General features: G+C 41.5%; 1 protein-coding gene across 1 annotated transcript in view; it reads left to right on the forward strand.

Moving 5' to 3' along the window:
- The window catches only part of LOC139383444 (neuronal PAS domain-containing protein 3-like), a 394,236-nt gene extending 371,921 nt beyond the window's left edge, over nt 1-22,315 (forward strand). The window contains exons 9-13 of the mRNA XM_071127992.1: nt 2,731-2,924; nt 3,779-3,885; nt 13,734-13,881; nt 19,994-20,109; nt 20,834-22,315. Of these exons, the coding sequence (XP_070984093.1) occupies nt 2,731-2,924; nt 3,779-3,885; nt 13,734-13,881; nt 19,994-20,109; nt 20,834-22,272 (2,004 nt within the window). The 3' untranslated portion in view covers nt 22,273-22,315. The remainder of the gene's footprint in view (nt 1-2,730; nt 2,925-3,778; nt 3,886-13,733; nt 13,882-19,993; nt 20,110-20,833) is intronic.
- Nucleotides 22,316-24,170: the final 1,855 nt, after the last annotated feature.

Below are 24,170 nucleotides of genomic sequence, written 5' to 3' on the forward strand. Positions count from 1 at the left end.
TCTATATTCACCGGTGGAGAGAGAGAGTGTATACATTGTGTGCTGAACCATGAATTATAAAAATGTATCCCTTTATTTTGTTGGCTTATATTAAGTTGAGAAATGCTATTCGAATTGCCTCTCACTGCCGCTGTTGTGAACACTTGACGTGTCAGTTTGCATTTAACTGCCTGAGCATATTTAATGTTCTGGTCAATAGCACTCCTGTAGCAGTCTAGCTGCCCACCATTCACTTCAAAAGTTGTCTTATTCAAACTAACTTTTTTGATGCCTCTGGGTTTGGGCTTCCGAAGAAATCATTTAAATTCTATATGTTTTTTAAACATTTGTATTCATTAGAGTGGAGCAGAGCGGTGTGTATTTTATGATTTTATGTGATGTCTTCCTCTGCCCTGGTCTCATTGTCTTCCTCTGCCCTGGTCTCATTGTCTTCCTCTGCCCTGGTCTCATTGTCTTCCTCTGCCCTGGTCTCATTGTGTTGATGTGATGTCTTCCTCTGCCCTGGTCTCATTGTGTTGATGTGATGTCTTCCTCTGCACTGGTCTCATTGTGCTGATGTGATGTCTTCCTCTGCCCTGGTCTCATTGTGCTGATGTGATGTCTTCCTCTGCACTGGTCTCATTGTGCTGATGTGATGTCTTCCTCTGCCCTGGTCTCATTGTGCTGAAGTGATGTCTTTTTGAAGCCTGACAACCAACAACCAACAGTCAAGTGTGTGTCAGAACCTACCTTGCTGTCAATCTGTGGTCTGATCAAGATAAACAGCATATTGTCTGTCTAATGTGTGAAGCTGATCAGTTTACTGTCTGTCTGATGTGTGAAGCTGATCAGCATACTGTACCATACCTGGGTTCAAGTACTATTTAAAATAATTTTAAATACTACATCTGGGCTTGATTTAGCTTCCCTGGCACACTGGAATGAATAGAATAATTGGAGAAGAGCAAAACCCTGCCCATCCGGCATTGCAGGCAGGCTTAAGCAAACGCTAAAAATATTTGGAAGATTTCAAATAGTGTTTGAACCCAGGTGTGAGTGTGAGGAGGCTGATTTGCTGTAGGGAACTCTCATATGCATTCAACAAAGTCATTCTGGGTGGATCAACCAGACTTTGTTTACATGATTCAATTATACATACATGATGTAAAATCTTACAGAAATGAGTGTAATTACAGAATATCAGGGACATATATATCACACATGTAACATATATAATATATCTAAAACAGGAAATAGATCTAACACATATTCTACACAGTAGATGTTACAGAAATGACTGTAACTGCAAAATCCTGGGAATATATCTAACAGAATATAATCTGGATGGAAAGCCGATGGAGAGTACCTTTAGCTGTTCCTATTCTTCACGGTCTTTCCCCTGGTGACCTTGAACAAGGTCTCACTGCACTCTTCAACTTTAAAAAGACAGCAAAGTATTCTCCCTCCTCTTCTCTCTCTTAGAGCAGCATGACTTCAAGCACTAGACTGGCTACACTCCTCGGACCCAAAATGCCATTCCTAGCATTCTGTTTGATGTGTTTTAGCCGGACTTCTCTCATACTCACTTTAAAATAAACACTGTTCAATCTTGCCATTGGATGTGCTATACAGCGTTGTAGTTTAGTTGTATTCAAAATGGGTTTGAAACTATCCTTCACAGTTCTTCTTTGTCTTTAGAAACTCCAGGGAAAAGGAATCAGTATCATTTAACTGTGGAGACTGTTGACGGCTTCTAGGATGTCACAAGCACTGATGGTTTCCCTTTGAAAAGGAGACATCATACACCATCAGAACCATTTTCCTCCTGGGCCGACTGTCTGACAGGGCTGTTGTAACATGTCACTGTTCTGTTAGCTTTCTAATGCAATGCCTGGAATAGGGCTGTTATTTTTTTGTTGTCGTGTCTCTCTGTGTCTCTCTTCTGAATTGGAATTCAATGTCTGGTTCCCATTGTTGAGGGTTGCTTATCCCTGGTGGAGCAGGAGATGGTTTAAGGCTTTGAATGAGTTTAGGGAGCAGGAACTGTCTGTGTGAATGATAATAATCACGTCTCACCAATCTCAGAGGTGTTCCACTGAGAGGCCAGTGTCAGTAGTTTAAAGACTACAAAACAATTCCCCCTGGGTTTAACCTGGCAATGATTAAAATGGATGGATCTGAAAGTGTAGTTTGCATATCTAGTCAGTTCCTCCTCTAGGGCAGAAAAGAGCTACAAAGACTTTAAAGCTAGCGATAATTAGGACCTTCAAAACGTTTGTCCTCACCTCCACCCTCGCTATTTTGTGTTTGGAATTCTCCATTACTGCTTTTGAACTGAAACTCTCTCTCTCTCTCTCTCTCTCTCTCTCTCTCTCTCTCTCTCTCTCTCTCTCTCTCTCTCTCTCTCTCTCGCTCTCGCTCTCGCTCTCTTTCTCTCTCTTTCTCGCTCTTGCTCTCCCTCTCTCCTCTCTCTCTCTCTCACGCGCTCTCTCTCGCTCTCTCTTTTTTTCTCTCTCTCGCTCTCTCTTCCTCTCTCTCTCTTGCTCTCTCTCCTCGCTCTCTCTCTCTCTCTCTCTCTCGCTCGCTCGCTCGCTCTACTCTCTCTCTTGCTCTCTTTCTCACTCACTCGCTCTATTTCTTTCTCTCTCTCTCTTTCTCTCTCGATCTCTCTCTCTCTCTCTTTATCTCTATCTCTCTGTGTCTCTATCTCTCTCTTTCTCTGTGTTTCCCCCTCTCTCCCTCCTCCTATAGGTGATCCATGTTACAGGCAGGCTGAGGATCCGTATGGCATTGACCCACAGTCGGTTGGTACCCATTCAGATCATGGGCATGGTGGTGGTAGCCCACGCCCTCCCCCCCCCCACCATCAACGAGGTGCGCATAGACTGCCAGATGTTTGTCACCAGGGTCCACATGGACCTCAACATTGTCTACTGTGAGAATAGGTAAGGCTTGGCTGTATTTTACTGCACCCACATGGCAGTGATACACATAACTGAAATGCAAGGGGTAAGGTTTGAAAACGTCTGAAACCCTACCTCTTCAAAGAGTATCTTAAATAATCCCACAGCACCGCTTGCTCTTATAGTTGTGTAGGTAGTTCCACTCTAATCGCTAGGGTTTGTAATTTCATCGCATTAGGCCTATATACTGTACAACTCATCATGAACATTCTATTTCTTTGCTACCTGTCCTCATCTCTGTGGGATTGAGATCACCGAGATAGTTTTGTTTTTACCCCTGTCTGCCAGACAGTCAGTTATTTATGGGGAAATCACATCTGGACAGTCAGTTTTACAGTGAGATAGTTTTGTTTTTACCCCTGTCTGCCAGACAGTCAGTTATTTATGGGGAAATCACATCTGGACAGTCAGTTTTACAGTGAGATAGCCTCAGCCTTTCTGGGAAATGAAATGGGAAACTGATCAGAACTACTTTCGTCTGTTTCATAGGGTGTTTGGGGAGACTAGAAATATCAGAAATAACCACACAATATGTAAGACAGATAGTAGACAGGTTGCTTTTGGGTGAACAAAAAAATAATGGATAGATTATATTCAATACTAAGCGATAGGCATTTTATCATGTGAAATGGGAAGACATCCTATGTTCCATTCTATCCATTTGTCCCTGAATGTGTGTGTAATACTTACTGTATCTTTGTCAAAGGCATTAGTCTGACATATCAGGATGAATATGGTCTGGTTAAGCTGGAATGACATTGTGTTTTTCCGTTTCTGTTGGTGCTTCTTCTCTTGCCGTCATCACGCGCTGAATCCTTTTCAAATCCCTGTTGTAGAATTAGCGACTACATGGACCTGATGCCAGTGGACATCGTAGGGAAGAGGTGTTACCAGTTTATTCACGCAGAGGATGTGGAGGGCATCCGGCACAGCCATTTAGACTGTGAGTATTATACCTATACTATACCTAGGGTTACCACATCATTTCAGTATGTTACCACATAATTTCAGTATGTTACCACATCATTTCAGTATGTTACCACATCATTTCAGTATGTTACCACATCATTTTAGTATGTTACCACATCATTTCAGTATGTTACCACATCATTTCAGTATGTTACCACATCATTTTAGTATGTTACCACATCATTTCAGTATGTTACCACATCATTTCAGTATGTTACCACATCATTTCAGTATGGTACCACATCATTTTCGTATGTTACCACATCATTTCAGTATGTTACCACATAATTTCAGTATGTTACCACATCATTTCAGTATGTTACCACATAATTTTCGTATTTTACCACATCATTTCAGTATGTTACCACATCATTTCAGTATGTTACCACATCATTTCAGTATGTTACCACATCATTTTCGTATGTTACCACATCATTTCAGTATGTTACCACATCATTTCAGTATGTTACCACATCATTTCAGTATGTTACCACATCATTTCAGTATGTTACCACATCATTTTAGTATGTTACCACATCATTTCAGTATGTTACCACATCATTTCAGTATGTTACCACATCATTTCAGTATGTTACCACATCATTTCAGTATGTTACCACATCATTTCAGTATGTTACCACATCATTTTCGTATGTTACCACATCATTTCAGTATGTTACCACATCATTTTCATATGTTACCACATAATTTCAGTATGTTACCACATCATTTCAGTATGTTACCACATCATTTTCATATGTTACCACATAATTTCAGTATGTTACCACATCATTTCAGTATGTTACCACATCATTTTCATATGTTACCACATAATTTCAGTACACAACTTATTATGAACACATTATTGCAGAACAAATTTTGTTATGGGAAGTGATCCATCACAACTATCTCCTCTCCACCCAAACACCAAAGTCATCGGTCATTGTCTGCTTCACTGCAGAGCTGTTGTTGTTCAGAACAAAGTTGTTCTGATTTTATCAGTGTACAGAATAGGTGTCAAAGACCTGTAGAGAGACAACATCTAGATGATGATCCACGTTATCTGCCTCTGTGACCTTCTAGGGTTTGAACACGGGTCTCCTACATGCCACAAGACCTGGTTAGCCCATATTGAGCTAAACCCTGAGTCAGGGTAATAGGCCTGTAGAGAGACCACATCTAGATGATCCACGTGATCTGCCTCTGTAACTTACTTACCTTGGATGGGGGAAATATTTTTGTGTTGCAATGTCATGACTCAGGGGTAGAAATATATGCCATTGATCTTCAGACCCCAGGGAGGGAGAATGGAAACCAAGACCCCCACGCAAGTTCACTCCCAATGTTTCAAATGAAATGGCTGCATGCCTTCTTTGTTTGTTTGCATTCAACATTGAGCTCAGTTTACTTTTAGAGTAATGGTCATCTTTGCAAAGGTGTCTTTGCATCTCTACTCCACCAGAGCAGTTTTTATAGCCCGTGGCAGGAAGTACTCTCCGCTTGCTTTACTTCTTAATTCCAAAACGTGCCATGATTTGATATGTTTCGCCAATGAAAGCTTTACTGTGGCTGGTTAAACACTGAGGAGGCATTGTGGGAGCAGTGCACCATTTGATTGGGCTTTGCAATATGGATAGGCAGACTGCCATTATTGGAGATCTGTGGGCTGAGCTGCTCCCTGAACCCTTTCTTTGTGCTGGGTGCTGGATTGTAACTGTAAAGGGTGTACATTCCCTTGCTTTATTAGGTGGGAGGACGAGTGTCCTTGGGGTTGCCTCCTCGGCCAGGGAACTTGGAGCCGTCTGATTAGATATTGTGAGTTCAACTGAATTAGAGCGCAATTACTGCTGCATTGCACTGTCCCTGTGCCTTAAAAATGCACCAGATTGGGTGCCCAATTATTGGGAGGGATGGGAGCAACTTGTTGTCCCACGCAGTGCTCAAGTTCAGAACGTCTGTCAGTCAGAACCCATACAGCGCTGTGAAGCGCAGAGCCAGAGCTCTGACGTCATGTATAGCATGCTACTGTACAACCACTACGTTCCAATTTAGATGCTTACCAGTGCCCAAATCTGTCATTTTCAACCTGTCTACGGGTACAAGTGTAAAGGGTTAATGCCCATGACATATACCCATCATTATCATCATCGGCCACATTATCACCACATATGTGATGATCATTTGGCCTTTGTGATGATAAATAACTGATCAAATGTAGTTATAGATGTACAGTGCCTTGCGAAAGTATTCGGCCCCCTTGAACTTTGCGACCTTTTGCCACATTTCAGGCTTCAAACATAAAGATATAAAACTGTATTTTTTTGTGAAGAATCAACAACAAGTGGGACACAATTACGAAGTGGAACGACATTTATTGGATATTTCAAACTTTTTTAACAAATCAAAAACTGAAAAATTGGGTGTGCAAAATTATTCAGCCCCTTTACTTTCAGTGCAGCAAACTCTCTCCAGAAGTTCAGTGAGGATCTCTGAATGATCCAATGTTGACCTAAATGACTAATGATGATAAATACAATCCACCTGTGTGTAATCAAGTCTCCGTATAAATGCACCTGCACTGTGATAGTCTCAGAGGTCCGTTAAAAGCGCAGAGAGCATCATGAAGAACAAAGAACACACCAGGCAGGTCCGAGATACTGTTGTGAAGAAGTTTAAAGCCGGATTTGGATACAAAAAGATTTCCCAAGCTTTAAACATCCCAAGGAGCACTGTGCAAGCGATAATATTGAAATGGAAGGAGTATCAGACCACTGCAAATCTACCAAGACCTGGCCGTCCCTCTAAACTTTCAGCTCATACAAGGAGAAGACTGATCAGAGATGCAGCCAAGAGGCCCATGATCACTCTGGATGAACTGCAGAGATCTACAGCTGAGGTGGGAGACTCTGTCCATAGGACAACAATCAGTCGTATATTGCACAAATCTGGCCTTTATGGAAGAGTGGCAAGAAGAAAGCCATGTCTTAAAGATATCCATAAAAAGTGTTGTTTAAAGTTTGCCACAAGCCACCTGGGAGACACACCAAACATGTGGAAGAAGGTGCTCTGGTCAGATGAAACCAAAATTTAACTTTTTGGCAACAATGCAAAACGTTATGTTTGGCGTAAAAGCAACACAGCTCATCACCCTGAACACACCATCCCCACTGTCAATCATGGTGGTGGCAGCATCATGGTTTGGGCCTGCTTTTCTTCAGCAGGGACAGGGAAGATGGTTAAAATTGATGGGAAGATGGATGGAGCCAAATACAGGACCATTCTGGAAGAAAACCTGATGGAGTCTGCAAAAGACCTGAGACTGGGACGGAGATTTGTCTTCCAACAAGACAATGATCCAAAACATAAAGAAAAATCTACAATGGAATGGTTCAAAAATAAACATATCCAGGTGTTAGAATGGCCAAGTCAAAGTCCAGACCTGAATCCAATCGAGAATCTGTGGAAAGAACTGAAAACTGCTGTTCACAAATGCTCTCCATCCAACCTCACTGAGCTCGAGCTGTTTTGCAAGGATGAATGGGAAAAAATTTCAGTCTCTCGATGTGCAAAACTGATAGAGACATACCCCAAGCGACTTACAGCTGTAATCGCAGCAAAAGGTGGCGCTACAAAGTATTAACTTAAGGGGGCTGAATAATTTTGCACGCCCAATTTTCCAGTTTTTGATTTGTTAAAAAAGTTTGAAATATCCAATAAATGTCGTTCCACTTCATGATTGTGTCCCACTTGTTGTTGATTCTTCACAAAAAAATACAGTTTTATATCTTTATGTTTGAAGCCTGAAATGTGGCAAAAGGTCGCAAAGTTCAAGGGGGCCGAATACTTTTGCAAGGCACTGTATATGAGCAGATATTTACAGCTAGCTAAGTCATGTATTGGGCATAGCTCATAAGGCATCATATGTGTGCTGATAATGCATTATGAAGAGGGTATTCAGAGGAAGCGTTACCAAAAATGTTCTGACATACTGTGGAGGTTTGGTGTGAATAGCAGCAATCAGCTGGTGAGGCAGGGTGACAAGGTCACTGGATCTGAAGGAAATGTATTATTCCACTTAGCCAACTCTCTAGACGCGAGGTCAGAAGTGAACCATCAGACTTGAGAAGGTGTTTAAATGAATTGGCTTTTGTCCAAGCTTTATAATATAGCCATTTAGTTGCTCAACTTTTTATTCATAGCGTATCCTAGGACTGTGAAAAGATCACATAGACTCCATTTCATATAGACCAAATCTATATAGACCAAATCTATACTGTGTGTTTGTACATCACTACGGTTCATACTTCACTCATCAACGCATGTGCTATGACTGGAAAGGTTATTTTTAATTCATTCCAGAAGGATACATGTTAAGCCAAGACATGCGTTAGTCTGACGATCTGATAACTGAACTGTAGCATACACAGTAGGGACAAATGGTTTTGAGTGACTGTTATATCAGACTGGCGAAAAGAGATGGTTTTCATGAGATGGAGAGAGATACTGTAGCTCACTGAAAGAACTTACATCTCTGAGGACTTAAGCCATCTGCCTCCAGGCATACTACCAGAACCTGTCTCCTGAGACTAGTTCAGACTGACTCTAATAAAAACCAACTCAGCTCACTTGTTAGGACACTACAGATACTGGAAAATACAGCTGAAATGTTGAGTGTTGACGACACAGGCAAAGTTGCTGTAAATTCAAAGCTTTGGAAAACAGTAACTTTGGGCTTCAACAATAGAGTGTACCTCAGAAAAACATGAAGAAAACCACTCGCCACAATACAGGCAGAATGTTCTTGTGAAGCCAGACAAAAATGTCAAACCCGGTAGAGAAGAGAACATTCCTTTCTGTCTCCTCCCTCATTCATAAAATGTTTGCCTTTACAATAATACCCTGATGGACTGCAAAGACTTTTCATAAAGCAATTTCACGGTGTAAATGACTTACTTTTATATGACGGTGACACCACAGGTGTTGGTAGCACCTTAATTGGGGAGGACGGGCTCACAGTAATGGCTGGAATGGAATCAATGGAATCAATGGAATGCTATCAAACACATCAAACAAGTGGTTTCCATGTGTTTGATACCATTCCACTTAATCAATTCCAGCCATTATTATGAGCTGTCCTCCCGTCAGCAGCCTCCTGTGGGTGACACCCCTTGTCGCAAGCCAGGGCGACTTGAGGTAAAGGGTATCTGAAAGGTAGTCACCGTTATGGAAAGGATACAAGTGATTAAAACAAACTGAAGGACAGGAGGAGAAGAGAGGAGAGGAGCGAGAGAGAAGAGGCTCACAGAGAGAGAGAGTAGGAGAGAGTGGAGCCATCCTACAGGCATGCCTGGGGCTGCAGGAGAAAGAGACAGATTAAAGGCCCGTATTCCTTTTAATGCCTCCAATAGCTAGTGGACGACTCCGGCACCGTAAAACGGCACTGTAAGTGGACAAGGTAAAAAATAAAAATAAGACTCACCTGCAAAGACATTGTGCCAGGTAAGCCAGGGGTGGAGTGTATTGGGTATGCAGGTAAGCTAGCGGTTACGTGTGTTGGGCCAATAAACAAAAGGTCTCTGGTTTGACTCACAGAGCCGACTAGGTGAAAAATCTGTCGATGTGCACTTAACAATAATTGCTCTGGATAAGAACATCTACTAAAATGTAAATGTAATGACGCTAATACTGATGAGAGAGCTCTGACGTTCAAAGGCAGAGAGATATGGAGGTCCAGGTTTGGTGCCTTCATAGATATACAGTACACTTGCTATACTGTAGAATGTGTAACCTTTATTTAACTAGGCAAGTCAGTTAAGAACAAATTCTTATTTGCAAGGACGGCCTGAGATTAGAATATGACTGGAATTTTGAGTTTGTCGTGTATACTTGATTTGTCAAGTTATTTACCAAGATTAGAGTTAGGATTTGGAAATGTTTATTTTTTACCTGAAATAATGATGGTAATAAATACATCCTAAAATAATACATGAGTCATGATTACCAATATTATGACTCAATATCCTCACAGCGGATACAGTATAATGATTGAGTTTATCAATTCTTAATTATTTCCCAAAATATTACAACCATCACATTTACAGTTCCCAAATATTGTAGATGCAGTTTGAATCCAATATTTGGATATTTGGATAATCATGAATCAACTGAAAATAATCAAAATAATGTTTATATCTTTCCCTTTTCAAATGTAGTATATTGTGTATATCCTATCATTGTTAACTCCTAGTATAACAAATCGAGGTTTATACTAGGAGTTAATAATTGACTTTTTAGCAGTGGGGTGGCAGGTAGCCTAGTAGTTAGAGCGCTGGGCCAGAAACTGAAAGGTTGGTGGATCGAATCCCCGAGCTAACAAGGTAAAAATCTGTTGTTCTGAAGAAGGCAGTTAACAGTTCCTAGGCTGTCATTGTAAATATGAATTTGTTCTTAACTGACTTGCCTAGTTAAAAAAACAATAATTACATTTTAGAGTTAATTTCCTGCAATTCTACACATTTTGCAGTTTTAAAGCAAGTTTGCTGTAAATCTACACATGAGAAATCATTTAGCAATTTTATAACTAATTTCATGTAATTCTACCCATTTTGCCATGGGGCGGAGATAATATTTTGCAGTTTTACAGCACATTTTCTGAAATTCTACACATTTTGCCATGGAGCGGAGAGAACATTTTGCAGTTTTACAGCACATCTTCTGCAATTCTACACATTTTGCCATAGGGTGCCATAGAGAGAAATGTTTGCAGTGGTAATTCAACCATGATTACTACAAGTTTAGATAGTTGGCCATTTTACTAATTTACAATAAGTTATTTTTAATGCTGACATGGGCTAATTGAGTGACTGTCAGTGACAGTTCAAAACCACATTTTTTGAAATTGCAACTTGTTTATTCTACTATTCTAACTCTCAACAGTAAGTTGAGACCCCCAAATTAGTTTACAAAATACATATATATTTTGTCTTTGGAAATGTACCCACGGGCCACCAGTTGCCCATCCCTGCACTACAGTATACTACACCTCCTCAGTAGTAAACAAGTCATTTCTTTCAATTTTCTCTTTCTTTTCTTTTCTTTTCATTCTATATGTATAGGAAAAGAAAGCAGTCAGTGATCTAAAGTCAATTAGTAGAACCCTTGGGAAGGTTTCTTAAACAATGCTATTAGTTCCTAATACTTTTTCATTACTGGCATTCTTTTTATATACAGTTGAAGTCGGAAATTGACATACACCTTAGTCAAATACATTTGAATTTAGTCATTCACAATTCCTGACATTTAATCCTAGTAAGAATTCCATGTCTTAGGTCAGTTAGGATAACCACTTTATTTTAAGAATGTGAAATGTCAGAATAATAGTAGAGAGAATTATTTATTTCAGCTTTTATTTCTTTCATCACATTCCCAGTGGGTCAGAAGTTTACATACACTCAATTAGTATTTGGTAGCATTGCCTTTAAAATGTTTCTCTTGGGTCAAACGTTTCGGATAGCCTTCCACAAGCTTCCCACAATAAGTTGGGTGAATTTTGGCCCATTCCTCCTGACACAGTTGGTGTAACTGAGTCAGGTTTATATGCCCCCTTGCTCGCACACACTTTTTCAGTTCTGTCCACACATTTTCTATAGGATTGCGGTCAGGGCTTTGTGATGGCCACTCCAATACCTTGACTTTGTTGTCCTTAAGCCATTTTGCCACAACTTTGGAAGTATGCTTGGGGTCATTGTCCATTTGGAAGACCCATTTGCGACCAAGCTTTAACTTCCTGACTGAGATGTTAAGATGTTGCTTCAATATATCCACATAATTTTCCTGCCTGATGATGCCATCTATTTTGCGAAGTGCACCAGTCCCTCCTGCAGCAAAGCACCCCCACAACATGATGCTGCCACCCCGTGCTTCACGGTTGGGATGGTGTTCTTTGGCTTGCAAGCCTCACCCTTTTTCCTCCAAACATAACGATGGTCATTATGGCCAAACAGTTCAATTTTTGTTTCATCAGACCAGAGGACAGACCAAAAAGTACGATCTTTGTCCCCATGTGCAGTTGCAAACCGTTGTCTGCATTTTTTATGACAGTTTTGGAGCAGTGGTTTCTTCCTTGCTGATCGTCCTTTCAAGTTATGTCGATATAGGACTCGTTTTACTGTGGATATAGATACTTTTGTACCCGTTTCCTCCAGCATCTTCACAAGGTCATTTGCTGTTGTTCTGGGATTGATTTGCACTTTTCGCACCAAAGTACGTTCATCTCTCGGAGACAGAATGTGACTCCTTCCTGAGCGGTATGACGGCTGCGTGGTCCCATGGTGTTTAAACTTACGTACTATTGTTTGTACAGATGAATGTGGTACCTTCAGGCGTTTGGAAATTGCTCCCAAGGATGAACCAGACTTGTGGAGGTCTACAAAAAATAATCTGAGGTCTTGGCTGATTTCTTTTGATTTTCCCATGATGTCAAGCAAAGAGGCACTGAGTTTGAAGTTAGTCCTTGAAATTCATCCGTGGGCACACCTCCAATTGACTCAAATTATGTAAATCGACCTATCAGAAGCTTCTAAAGCCATGACATAATTTTCTGGAATTTTCCAAGCTGTTTAAAGGCACAGTCAACTTAGTGTATGTAAACTTCTGACCCACTGGAATTGTGATACAGTGAATTATAAGTGAAATAATCTGTCTGTAATAATTGTTGGGGAAAAAACAAAGTAGATGTCCTAACCGACTTGCCAAAACTATAGTTTGTTAACAAGAAATTTGTGGAGTGCTTTAAAAACTAGTTTTAATGACTCCAACCTAAGTGTATGTAAACTTCCGACTTCAACTGTAAATCATCCCCCCTCGTGGAAGTATTTTTATGGTAGAGGCTATTTGTAGCTGCAATTAAAATAACAATATGCATTTACTACCTTGCTCAGATTCTGACTGTTTCTGTTTTTTTAGCGCCATGATTAATGCAAATACATATTGATTGAGATCATTGAGCGGTTAATTTAGCCTGATGTATTGCGACTGCCAGAGCATCTTCACTTATGCAAAGGCAGACAAGACAAGGACACAACCAGCAGAGTGTAGTTTAGTGTAGTGTGATGTAATGTAGTGTGGTGTAGCTGATACAGACTCACAGTGCCACCAGGTGGTGGGAGAGGCTCACTGCAGCCAGCCTCAAAGCAGACAGACATAGTGATGCACTATTTTTTTAATCAGAAAACAATCTGATTTTAAGCATCTACCCTATAATTACACCCCTTGCCTATCCCTAACCAGGAAATCAAGACCCATAAATTCAAATTCAATCTCTCTGTCTAACTAACAAACTAGTCATACACTGTACAACGTTTGTGTGTTCTGTTTCTATCCTGAAATCACACACCTACAGAGTTATATCTTTACCATTGTTACAACTGGTGTATACTGGTCCCGATTGACTCTCATTCATTCCATATTATGTATGTATTGTTCCCTCGTCGTTGGTTTCCAGATCAGCACACACACTGTCCTCTGAGGTATTTAATAGTGTACCCTGTGCAGCATCCCCATTCCTGTTTTAGCCAGTCAGAGAACTTGATTAATGAAGGTAGCTAGAGCAGAGAGCAGCACAGCCCCTCACACAGCTGTTGGATGCCACCTGATGGTCTTTCTCCTTTCTTTCTTTCTTTCCTCCCCTGTATCCCTCTTACTGTATCTATTGTCCTCTTCTCCTCTCTTCTCTTTGCTCACTCACCTCCTCTTTCCTCTCTCCTCTGTCCTCCCCCCTCCCTCCTCTCCCCTTCTCTCTACTCTCTTCTCTCTCCACCCCAGTGATAAACAAGGGACAGTGTGTGACCAAGTACTACCGCTGGATCCAGAAGAACGGTGGGTACATCTGGATCCAGTCCAGTGCCACCATCGCCATCAATGCCAAGAATGGCAATGAAAAGAACATAATCTGGGTCAACTACGTACTCAGGTAAGGCTGGGCCCCATCTGTGAACCACCCAACACATGACAGCCAGCCAGTGCCCAAAAACAGTCTGCTTCCAAAATGGCACCCTTTTCCCTGTGTAGTACACTACTTTTGACCAGGGCCCATAGGGTTCTGGTCAAAAGTAATGCACTATACTGTATAGGAAATGGGATGCTGTTTGGGAAAGTACACACAGTCAGCTACACCAGGAAGCAAACACAAGCGAACACAAGATTGGTCATTCATTTTCATTAAATATGCTATTTTTATTTTTACCATTCAGTATTTTAACAAGGTGTACATTCTTCTTGTCAATACAATTTTCATCAAATGGTTTACGCATAGTTGTAGTACCTATTCTATAGCAACTTCTTTGTCAGAATAGGATAATGGCATACAGTACCAGTCAAGAGTTTGGACACCCTTACTCATTCCAGGGTTTTTCTTTATTTTTACTATGTTCTACATTGCAGAATAATAGTGAAGACATCAAAATTAGGAAATAACTAATGGAATCATGTACTAACCAAAAAGGTGTTAAACAAATCTAGTAGCCACCCTTTACCTTGATGACAGCTTTGCACACTATTGGCATTCTCTCAACCAGCTTCATGAGGTAGTCACCTGGAATATATTTCAATGAACAAGTGTGCCTTGTTAAAAGTTAATTTGTGGAATTTCTTACCTTCTAAATGTGTTTGGGCCAATCAGTTGTGTTGTGAGGGGTGTAGGGGTGGTCTACAGACGATAGCCCTATTTGGTAAAATACCAAGTTCATATTATGGCAAGAACAGCTCAAATAAGCAAAGAGAAATTACAGTTTAAGACATGATTTCTTTAAGACATGAAGGTCAGTCAATCCAAAAAAATTCAAGAACTTTGAAAGTTTCTTTAAGTGCAGTCGCAAAAAAACATCAGGCACTATGATAAAACTGGCTCTCATGATGACCACCACAGGAAAGGAAGACCCAGAGTTATCTCTGCTGCAGAGGATAAGTTCAGTAGAGTTACCAGCCTCAGAAATTGCAGCCCAAATAAATGCTTCACAGAGTTCAAGTAACAGACACATCTCAACATCTCAACATCAACTGTTCAGTGGAGACTGTGTGAAACTGCCATCATGGTCGAATTGCTGCGAAGAAACCACTACTAAAGGGCACCTGACTTCTGTGAAGTCTCCAGAAGAAGAGACTTGCTTGGGCCATGAAACACAAGCAATGGACATTATAGACAGGTGGAAATCTGTCCTTTGGTCTGGTGAGTCCAAATTTGAGATTTTTGCTTCTAACCGCCGTGTCTTTGTGAGACGCAGAGTAGGCGCACAGATGATCTCTGCATGTGTGGTTTTCCACTGTGAAGCATGGAGGAGGAGGTGTGATGGTGTGGGTGTTCTTTGCTGGTGACACTATCAATGATTTATTTAGAGTTGATTTATTTAGAGACACACTTGCGCTTAGTAGGGCTATTGTTTGTTTTTCAACAGGACAATGACCTAAAACACACCTCCAGGCGGTTTAAGGGCTATTTGACCGAGTAATGGAGTGCTGCATCAGATGACCTGGCCTCCACAATCACCCGACCTCAACCCAATTGAGATGGTTTGGGATGAGTTGGACCGCAGAGTGAAGGAAAAACAGCCAACAAGTCCTCAGCATTTGTGGGAAGTCCTTTAAGACTGTTGTAAAAGCATTCCTCATGAAGCTGGTTGTGAGAATGCCACGAGTGTGCAAAGCTGTCATCAAGGCAAAGGGTGGCTACTTTGAAGAATCTCAAATATAAAATATATTTTGATTTGTTTAACACTGTTGTGGTTATTACATGATTCCATATGTGTTATTTCATAGTTTTGATGTCTTCACTATTATTCTACAATGTATAAAATAGTACTAATAAAGAAAAACCCTTGAATGAGTTGGTGTGTTGAAACTTTTGACTGGTACTGTATACAGTTAAAGTCAGAAGTTTACAAACTCGTTTTTCAACTACTCCACAAATGTCTTGTTAACAAACTATAGTTTTGGCAAGTCAGTTAGGATGTCTACTTTGTGCATGACACAAGTAATTTTTCCAACAATTGTTTACAGACAGATTATTTCACTTATAATTCACTGTATCACAATTCCAGTGGGTCAGAAGTTTACATACACTAAGTTGACTGTGCCTTTAAACAGCTTGGAAAATTCCAGAAAATGATGGCTTTAGAAGATTCTGATAGGCTAATTGACATCATTTGAGTCATTTGGAGGTGTACCTGTGGATGTATTTCAAGGCCTACATTCAAACTCAGTGCCTCTGTGCTTGACATCATGGGAAAATCAAAATAAATCAGCCAAGACCTCAGAAAAAAATGTAGACCTCCACCAGTCTTGTTCATCCTTGGGAGCAATTTCCAAATGCCTGAAGGTACCACATTCATCTGTACACCATGGGACCACGCAGTCGTCATACCACTCAGGAAGGAGACGCGTTCTGTCTCCGAGAGATGAACGCACTTTGGTGCGAAAAGTGCAAATCAATCCCAGAACAACAGCAAAGGACCTTGTGAAGATGCTGGAGGAAACAGGTACAAAAGTATCTATATCCACAGTAAAATGAGTCCTATATCGACATAACCTGAAAGGCCCCTCAGCAAGGAAGAAGCCACTGCTCCAAAACCGCCATAACAAAGCCAGACTAAAGTTTGCAACTGTCCTCTGGTCTGATGAAACAAAAATAGACCTCTTGGCCATAATGACCATCGTTATGTTTGGAGGAAAAAGGGGGAGGCTTGCAAGCCGAAGAACACCATCCCAACCGTGAAGCACAGGGGTGGCAGCATCATGTTTTGGGGGTGCTTTGCTGCAGGGGGGACTGGTGCACTTCCCAAAATAGATGGCTTCATGAAGAAGGACAATTATGTGGATATATTGAAGAAACATCTCAAGACATCAGTCAGGAAGTTAAAGCTTGGTCGCAAATGGGTCTTCCAAATGGACAATTACCCAAGCATACTTCCAAAGTTGTGGCAAAATGGCTTAAGGACAACAAAGTCAAGGTATTGGAGTGGCCATCACAAAGCCCTGACCTCAATCCTGTAGAAAATTTGTGGGCAGAACTGAAAAAGCATGTGTGAGCAAGGAGGCCTATAAGCCTGACTCAGTTACACCAGCTCTGTCAGGAGGAATGGGACAAAATTCACCCAACTTATTGTGGGAAGCTTGTGGAAGGCGACCCAAAATGTTTGACCCAAGTGAAGCAATTTAAAGGCAATGCTACCAAATACTAATTGAGTGTATGTAAACTTCTGACCCACAGGGAATGTGATGAAAGAAATAATAGCTGAAATATATAATTCTCTCTACTATTATTCTGACATTTCACATTCTTAAAATAAAGTGGTTATCCTAACTGACCTAAGACATGGAATTGTTACTAGGATTAAATGTCAGGAATTGTGAAAAACTGAGTTTAAATGTATTTAGCTAAGGTGTATGTAAACTTCTGACTTCAACGGTATCTGACAGTATTAGTTTACTCTAAGCACTGTTAATGAAATGCGTTTTTGCCATTGGCACCATGGAATTGATCATTGTAGAATTATCTCTGCATCCTAAAGTGATTGAGATGTTATTGTAATTTTAGATCCAGATACACACACAAAAGCTGTTTTTCCAAGGAGTTGCTAAATATTGAATTTAGCTGCCAGCACAAGAAGGAACCCTTCTCTCATCAACTGTAATAGATATATCTTCTCAATATCCTTCCAAATTTCTCCTCACCTCTGCGGGCCCATAGAGCAGCTGTGAGAGCCAAAGAGTTAGGAGCTTTGCTTTAGGGACAGCTGGATCAATCAGAACACTAGGACAATGTCAAATGCTGTGTTCTCTGCAATCCCTGGCAGCGATATGCTCTAAATGATTATCTTTTGGCAAAGAGAGTGAACATGGTTACATGCACACAATAATGTGATTATTGTGGATAGTCAGATGAATATAGTAGTGGCACTGATAAATGCAGAAAATTGCCAAGCAAAATAAACATTCTACCACAGTGAACATGTTATTTTTAGGAAGCATATTTGTTTCTGAGTTCAGACATATAAAGTTTGTATGTGAAAACGACTTGTAAAACGCATACATTGTTGTTCCGAACTTCACTCGCGCTAAAGAGGGAGGCTCACTCGGCTGTTGCTAGCACATGTACAGATCAAATACACCGCTGGAATGACGATTAAGGTGTTTACATGTCTTAATAATTCAACAGATTGCTCTGAAAAGCAGGTGTTTTAATCGGCGTATGCTTAATTCAATTTTGACCTTGCGCCGATTAAGATTTTACCTTTATTTAACTAGGCAAGTCAGTTACGAACAAATTCTTATTTTCAATGACAGCCTAGGAACAGTGGGTTAACTGCCTGTTCAGGCTCAGAACGACAGAATTTATACCTTGTCAGCTCGGGGATTTGATCTTGCAACCTTTACAGTTTTGAGTTCAACGCTCTAACCACTAGGCTACCTGCCGCCAAGTTAAATTAAGTGTTTACATGACTATTACATAATCTGCCAAATGCCATAATCCATTTAATATCTAATTATTAGTGTGAATTTCAGTGTGTTGTCTCTTTTGTCTTTTCCTGCAGTTTTCCAGATTATAAATACCTCTGTGTTGTCTGTTCCTGCATTAATCCAGATTATAAAGACCTCTGGTTGTCTGTTCCTGCAGTAATCCAGATTATAAAGACCTCTGATTGTCTGTTCCTGCAGTAATCCAGATTATAAAGACCTTTGGTTGTCTCTATTGTCTTTTCCTGCAGTTTTCCAGATTATAAAGACCTATGTGTTGTCTGTTCCTGCATTAATCCAGATTATAAAGACCTCTGGTTGTCTCTATTGTCTTTTCCTGCAGTTTTCCAGATTATAAAGACCTCTGGTTGTCTCTATTGTCTTTTCCTGCCGTATTCCAGATTATAAATACCTCTGTGTTGTCTGTTCCTGCAGTAATCCAGATTATAAAGACCTCTGGTTGTCTCTTTTGTCTTTTCCTGCAGTTTTCCAGATTATAAAGACCTATGTGTTGTCTGTTCCTGCAGTAATCCAGATTATAAAGACCTCTGGTTGTCTCTTTTGTCTTTTCCTGCAGTTTTCCAGATTATAAAGACCTATGTGTTGTCTGTTCCTGCAGTTTTCCAGATTATAAAGACCTCTGGTTGTCTCTTTTGTCTTTTCCTCCAGTTTTCCAGATTATAAAGACCTATGTGTTGTCTGTTCCTGCAGTAATCCAGATTATAAAGACCTATGTGTTGTCTGTTCCTGCATTAATCCAGATTATAAAGACCTCTGGTTGTCTCTATTGTCTGTTCCTGCATTAATCAATATTATAAAGACCTCTGGTTGTCTCTATTGTCTTTTCCTGCAGTATTCCAGATTATAAATACCTCTGTGTTGTCTGTTCCTGCATTAATCCAGATTATTAAAACCTATGTGTTGTCTGTTCCTGCATTAATCCAGATTATAAAGACCTATGTGTTGTCTGTTCCTGCATTAATCCAGATTATAAAGACCTCTGGTTGTCTCTATTGTCTGTTCCTGCATTAATCAAGATTATAAAGACCTCTGGTTGTCTCTATTGTCTTTTCCTGCAGTATTCCAGATTATAAATACCTCTGTGTTGTCTGTTCCTGCATTAATACAGATTATAAAGACCTATGTGTTGTCTATTCCTGCATTAATCCAGATTATAAAGACCTATGTGTTGTCTGTTCCTGCATTAATCCAGATTATAAAGACCTCTGGTTGTCTCTATTGTCTGTTCCTGCATTAATCAAGATTATAAAGACCTCTGGTTGTCTCTATTGTCTTTTCCTGCCGTATTCCAGATTATAAATACCTCTGTGTTGTCTGTTCCTGCATTAATCCAGATTATAAAGACCTATGTGTTGTCTGTTCCTGCAGTAATCCAGATTATAAAGACCTCTGTGTTGTCTGTTCCTGCAGTAATCCAGATTATAAAGACCTCTGGTTGTCTCTATTGTCATTTTCCTGCAGTAATCCAGATTATAAAGACCTCTGTGTTGTCTGTTCCTGCAGTAATCCAGATTATAAAGACTTTTGGTTGTCTCTATTGTCTGTTCCTTCAGTAATCCAGAGTACAAGGACACGCCCATGGACATCGCCCAGCTACCCAACCTTCCAGAGAAAGCCTCAGAGTCTTCAGAAACATCCGACTCTGAGTCCGAGTCCAAGGACAACTCTGGTACGGTACCATCAATCAATCAATAAATCATTATAAGGGTATTGATAAAACCCTTTTTACATCAACAGCTGTCACAAAGCTCTTTACAGTATAACCTGGCCTAAACTCCCTAAGAGAAAGAATAGCTTGTATTATACTGTGGCCATCCATGGAGAAAGAGGAGAAAAGCCCTCATCATTAGTTTGAGGAAAAATTTTAATTAAACATATTCAATGGAGTACCGCCAAGGGGGCAGGAGGGGAGAGGAGAGGATGATTTTGGGTGACAGTCTGAGGAAAGAGCCAGCATATTGGCCATTGGCACCAGGCCTCCCTCAGTGCCCCCTATGCCAGCGGGCATGGTGAGGGTTGTGGCCCTGGCCAGCTGCTGCTGGGTAGAGTTGTCCTCCTCACTCTGACAGTACGGTTGGAGAGCTCCACTGCTCCAGTATCCAGGGGGTGATCGGTGCCAAGCCAACACACCAGGCACCAGACAGACAGACGTTATTATAACTGCAGTAGAACACAGTGGTGGAGTAAATAAGTCAAATATTCTAATTGAGTGGTAAAGGGAATATTCCATATATTTCTCTATAGCAAAATACTGAACATTAAAAAGATCTTAATGAAGGGCATGAAAGATTATTTCATTTGTAGTGGTTATTTTGGACAGATATTTATACAGTATACATGGATTTTTTTGAGTGCTGTTGAAGTCTGTATACTAAATGGAACATTTCTCTCAGACGACAACGAGAACTCCAAGTGGGACAGGAAGGGGAACCAGACTGAGAACACAGAGGACCCGGAAACAGACAGTAAAAAGCAGCAGCAGGGCCAGTCGTCCTCAGAGCAGGAGATGAGGCGTCAGGAGGAGGGAGACAGCTCCTCCAACCCAGAGAGCCAGGAGAGCGAGGACGATCTGGAGCCCAGCGACTGTGAGGTGGAGACCAAGGAGGGCAGACTGGGCCGGCTGGAGGACCTGCACATCAAGGTGGAGCACTACGGAGATGGAAACGGAGGGGTGGAGCTGCACGACTCGCCTTCCTCTGAAGAAGAGGAAGATGATGATGACGATGAGGAAGATGACGACAGCTTTAAAGACTGTGACAGCGCCACCGAGACTCTCGCCACCCCCGCTGCCAGGAAGCAGCAGAAGCGTAAGAAGAGGAGGAAAAAGCAGAAATGGGACGGTAGTCGTCCTAAACGTATGTGCCTCTCCTCTGCCACCCCCAGCTCTAACACCTTTGTTGGGGCTGTCCCCCTCCTGCCGCCCCCCTCCCCTGCCAGTGCCTCTGTGCTCAAGATCAAAACGGAAATGTCCGAGCCCATCAACTTCGACAATGACAGCATCATCTGGAACTACCCACCCAACAGAGAGATCTCCAGGAACGAGTCTCCCTACAGCATGACGAAGCCCGTCCCAGCCCACGATACCTTCCCCTCCCCACAGCCTGGTAGTCTGCAGGCCTCCATCCCAGACTCAGTGCTCACTCCCCCAGGAACAGAGGGGGGCAGTGGGGGCGCAGGTACCAGGAAGGGCGTACCCCCCTCCTTCAGCGGTTATAGCAGCGCCCCCTCCTCAGCCTCCAGCGCCGCCAGCCTGGCCCCTCCCTCTGGCTCTGGGTCATCCTCCGACCCCCTGTCCCCGCCCCTCTCTGCCTCGCCGCGCGACAACCAGCAATGTCAGAGCACCCCCACCACGTCCGGCTCCTCCCTGCTGTACACCAGCGACTTGGAGGCCCTGCAGAGGCTGCAGGCCGGGAACGTGGCGCTTCCGCTGGTCCAACGTGTCACCGGCACCCTCGCCACGACCAGCACTGCTGCCTCACGGGTCTACACCACTGGCACCATCCGCTACGCCCCCGCCGACGTCACTCTGGCCATGCAGGCAGGCGCCAACCTGCTGCCCAACAATGTGGCCCACGCTATGAACTTTGTGGATGTCAACGGTAGCCCCAGCTTTGGCATCGACCCCAAGACACCCATGGAGATGCTGTATCATCATGTCCACCGGCTCAACATGGCTGGCCCTTTTGGGGGTACCATGTCCGGCGCCAGTCTCACCCAGATGCCAGCAGCCAATGTATTCACCACGGCAGAGGGACTGTTCTCTACTCTTCCATTCCCTGTCTACAGTAACGGGATACACACCACACAAACTCTGGAGCGCAAAGAAGATTAGAGCAAAACACCAAGACCATATTACTGTGTTCAACTGTCAAAGACTCTTTGAGGCATAAGACTGTGTTTCAAGTGGAAAATAAATATATTCTAGCATTTTGAATTTGAGCAATTGAGCTTGTGTACTAGAAATGAATGGCTCCTTGTCTTTCTATCCTTTTCTCTCTCTCTATTGACTCCCACTCTATCAATCTCTCGTCCTCTTCCTACTCCTCTTACAGTACTATCAATTATATTTTCTCTGATCAAACTAAACTGACTATTGTTAATTGTAAAGAATTCATTTTTGCCTACAGAGAATTCATATTACCGTTGGTCTCCTACTGGAGTCTGGGGTAAACTACTTTTTATTTGAGTTGATTATGTTGCATCTTTATGAAGATGTCTAGTGTATTTAAAGAGTGATGGTGGAAGATATATTTCTATGGAAAGAAAACCTTGGATGGTTTTGCTTCATATCTTGATGTGATCAAGGTTGACTATGACAAAAGGATGTTACTCTGTTTGACATTGTCATAGAAATAACCTTAAGAAATACGTTTTAAGGTTGGATCATAATAAGGGTATAGTAGTTTATTTTATCATTAATTTTGTTTATTTTTTTATAGAACAGATTTAACTTTCAAATCAAGCATTAAAAAGCAATTTTAGCAGGGTATTATCCTGTGAATAGAATGTTATAAATCCCAGGACTTTGGAACAAGTACAGGTCGGTGTGAGATACAAGTATTCCCCCGGTTCCATTGCCTTGGTTATGTCTCAAATGGCACCCTGTTCCCTATTTATTGCATTACTTTTGACCAGGGCCCATAGGGCTCTGGTCAAAAGTAGTGCACTATTTAGGGAATAGGATGCCATTTGGAATGCACTCATCCTCTGCAGATCCATGGTGCTACTGTTCCATCAAGTTACTACCCTCCTTCAGGCTGATGTAGGTTCTTCTGTTCCACAGCTCTCTCACAGAGATGAGTGATTGAGTGACAGCTGGGGAGAGTCAAACCTCTAATCAACATAGTTTCGTGTTCATTACTACTCCCCTCAGTCAAGTTCAAGGGCTCAATCAGATTGGGCCTGAAGGATAGAATATACCTATATGGAGCAGGTTGATTTTGTTTGTATTTTTTGAAAACTAGATCACTTTCTAGTCTCAGTGTAACAGAGGCTAATTTGCATCATTAACTTGAAAAATGAATGTTTAACTTTGACTGGCTTCTGTCAGTTGTTTTTTCTACTCTACCCTTCCTCTTTCTTTTACATCCTAAACCTCACTACTATCAACGTCAGTCTCCCAAATCCGTTCTTCCATCAGCCATTGTCCGATTCCTGAAATCACATATCAAGGAGATTGTAATAAAGACATGTGTTTCAATCAAAATGGAATATGTTTTTGGAAAAATCACATTCCCTAATTTTTCTCTGTTGCCAAAAAAGTTATCTCACAGTTTGGTGTTAAGAACACTGTGATTGCTGTTTAAAAAAATTGTAATAAAATGGAAAAACTGTCACTTCATCTTTTGACAGCCGTCCATCAAGTAATCTATTACTAAGCGTGATAACCGTAAACGTGTACAATGTGTAAGTGTCACTGGCTGTCAGTCTCCATAGCGATTTCAGTGTGTGTTACTATATGCAGTGTTACTGAGCTGATGTAGCTGTTTTGTCCTTTGTCTTCTCTGTGCTTTATCTGTAGTCTGGGGTTGGACAGGGAACGTGTGTAACCCTCTCCTTCTCCTCTGCAGTCTTAGTGGACCCGTGAAGGTTAGTGGATTTCGTGTGGTGGCCTTCCAATGTAGCGTCACCTTTTGCTGCTTCCTTCTGTCTGTATTTCTTTCTGTTTCTGCTGTTGCTTTGCTGTTGTGTAGTCTACAGACCTCTCTTTCTCTCAGAGATAAAATACTC

This window comes from Oncorhynchus clarkii, chromosome 25 (assembly GCF_045791955.1).
Source record: "Oncorhynchus clarkii lewisi isolate Uvic-CL-2024 chromosome 25, UVic_Ocla_1.0, whole genome shotgun sequence".
Classification (NCBI taxonomy): domain Eukaryota; kingdom Metazoa; phylum Chordata; class Actinopteri; order Salmoniformes; family Salmonidae; genus Oncorhynchus; species Oncorhynchus clarkii.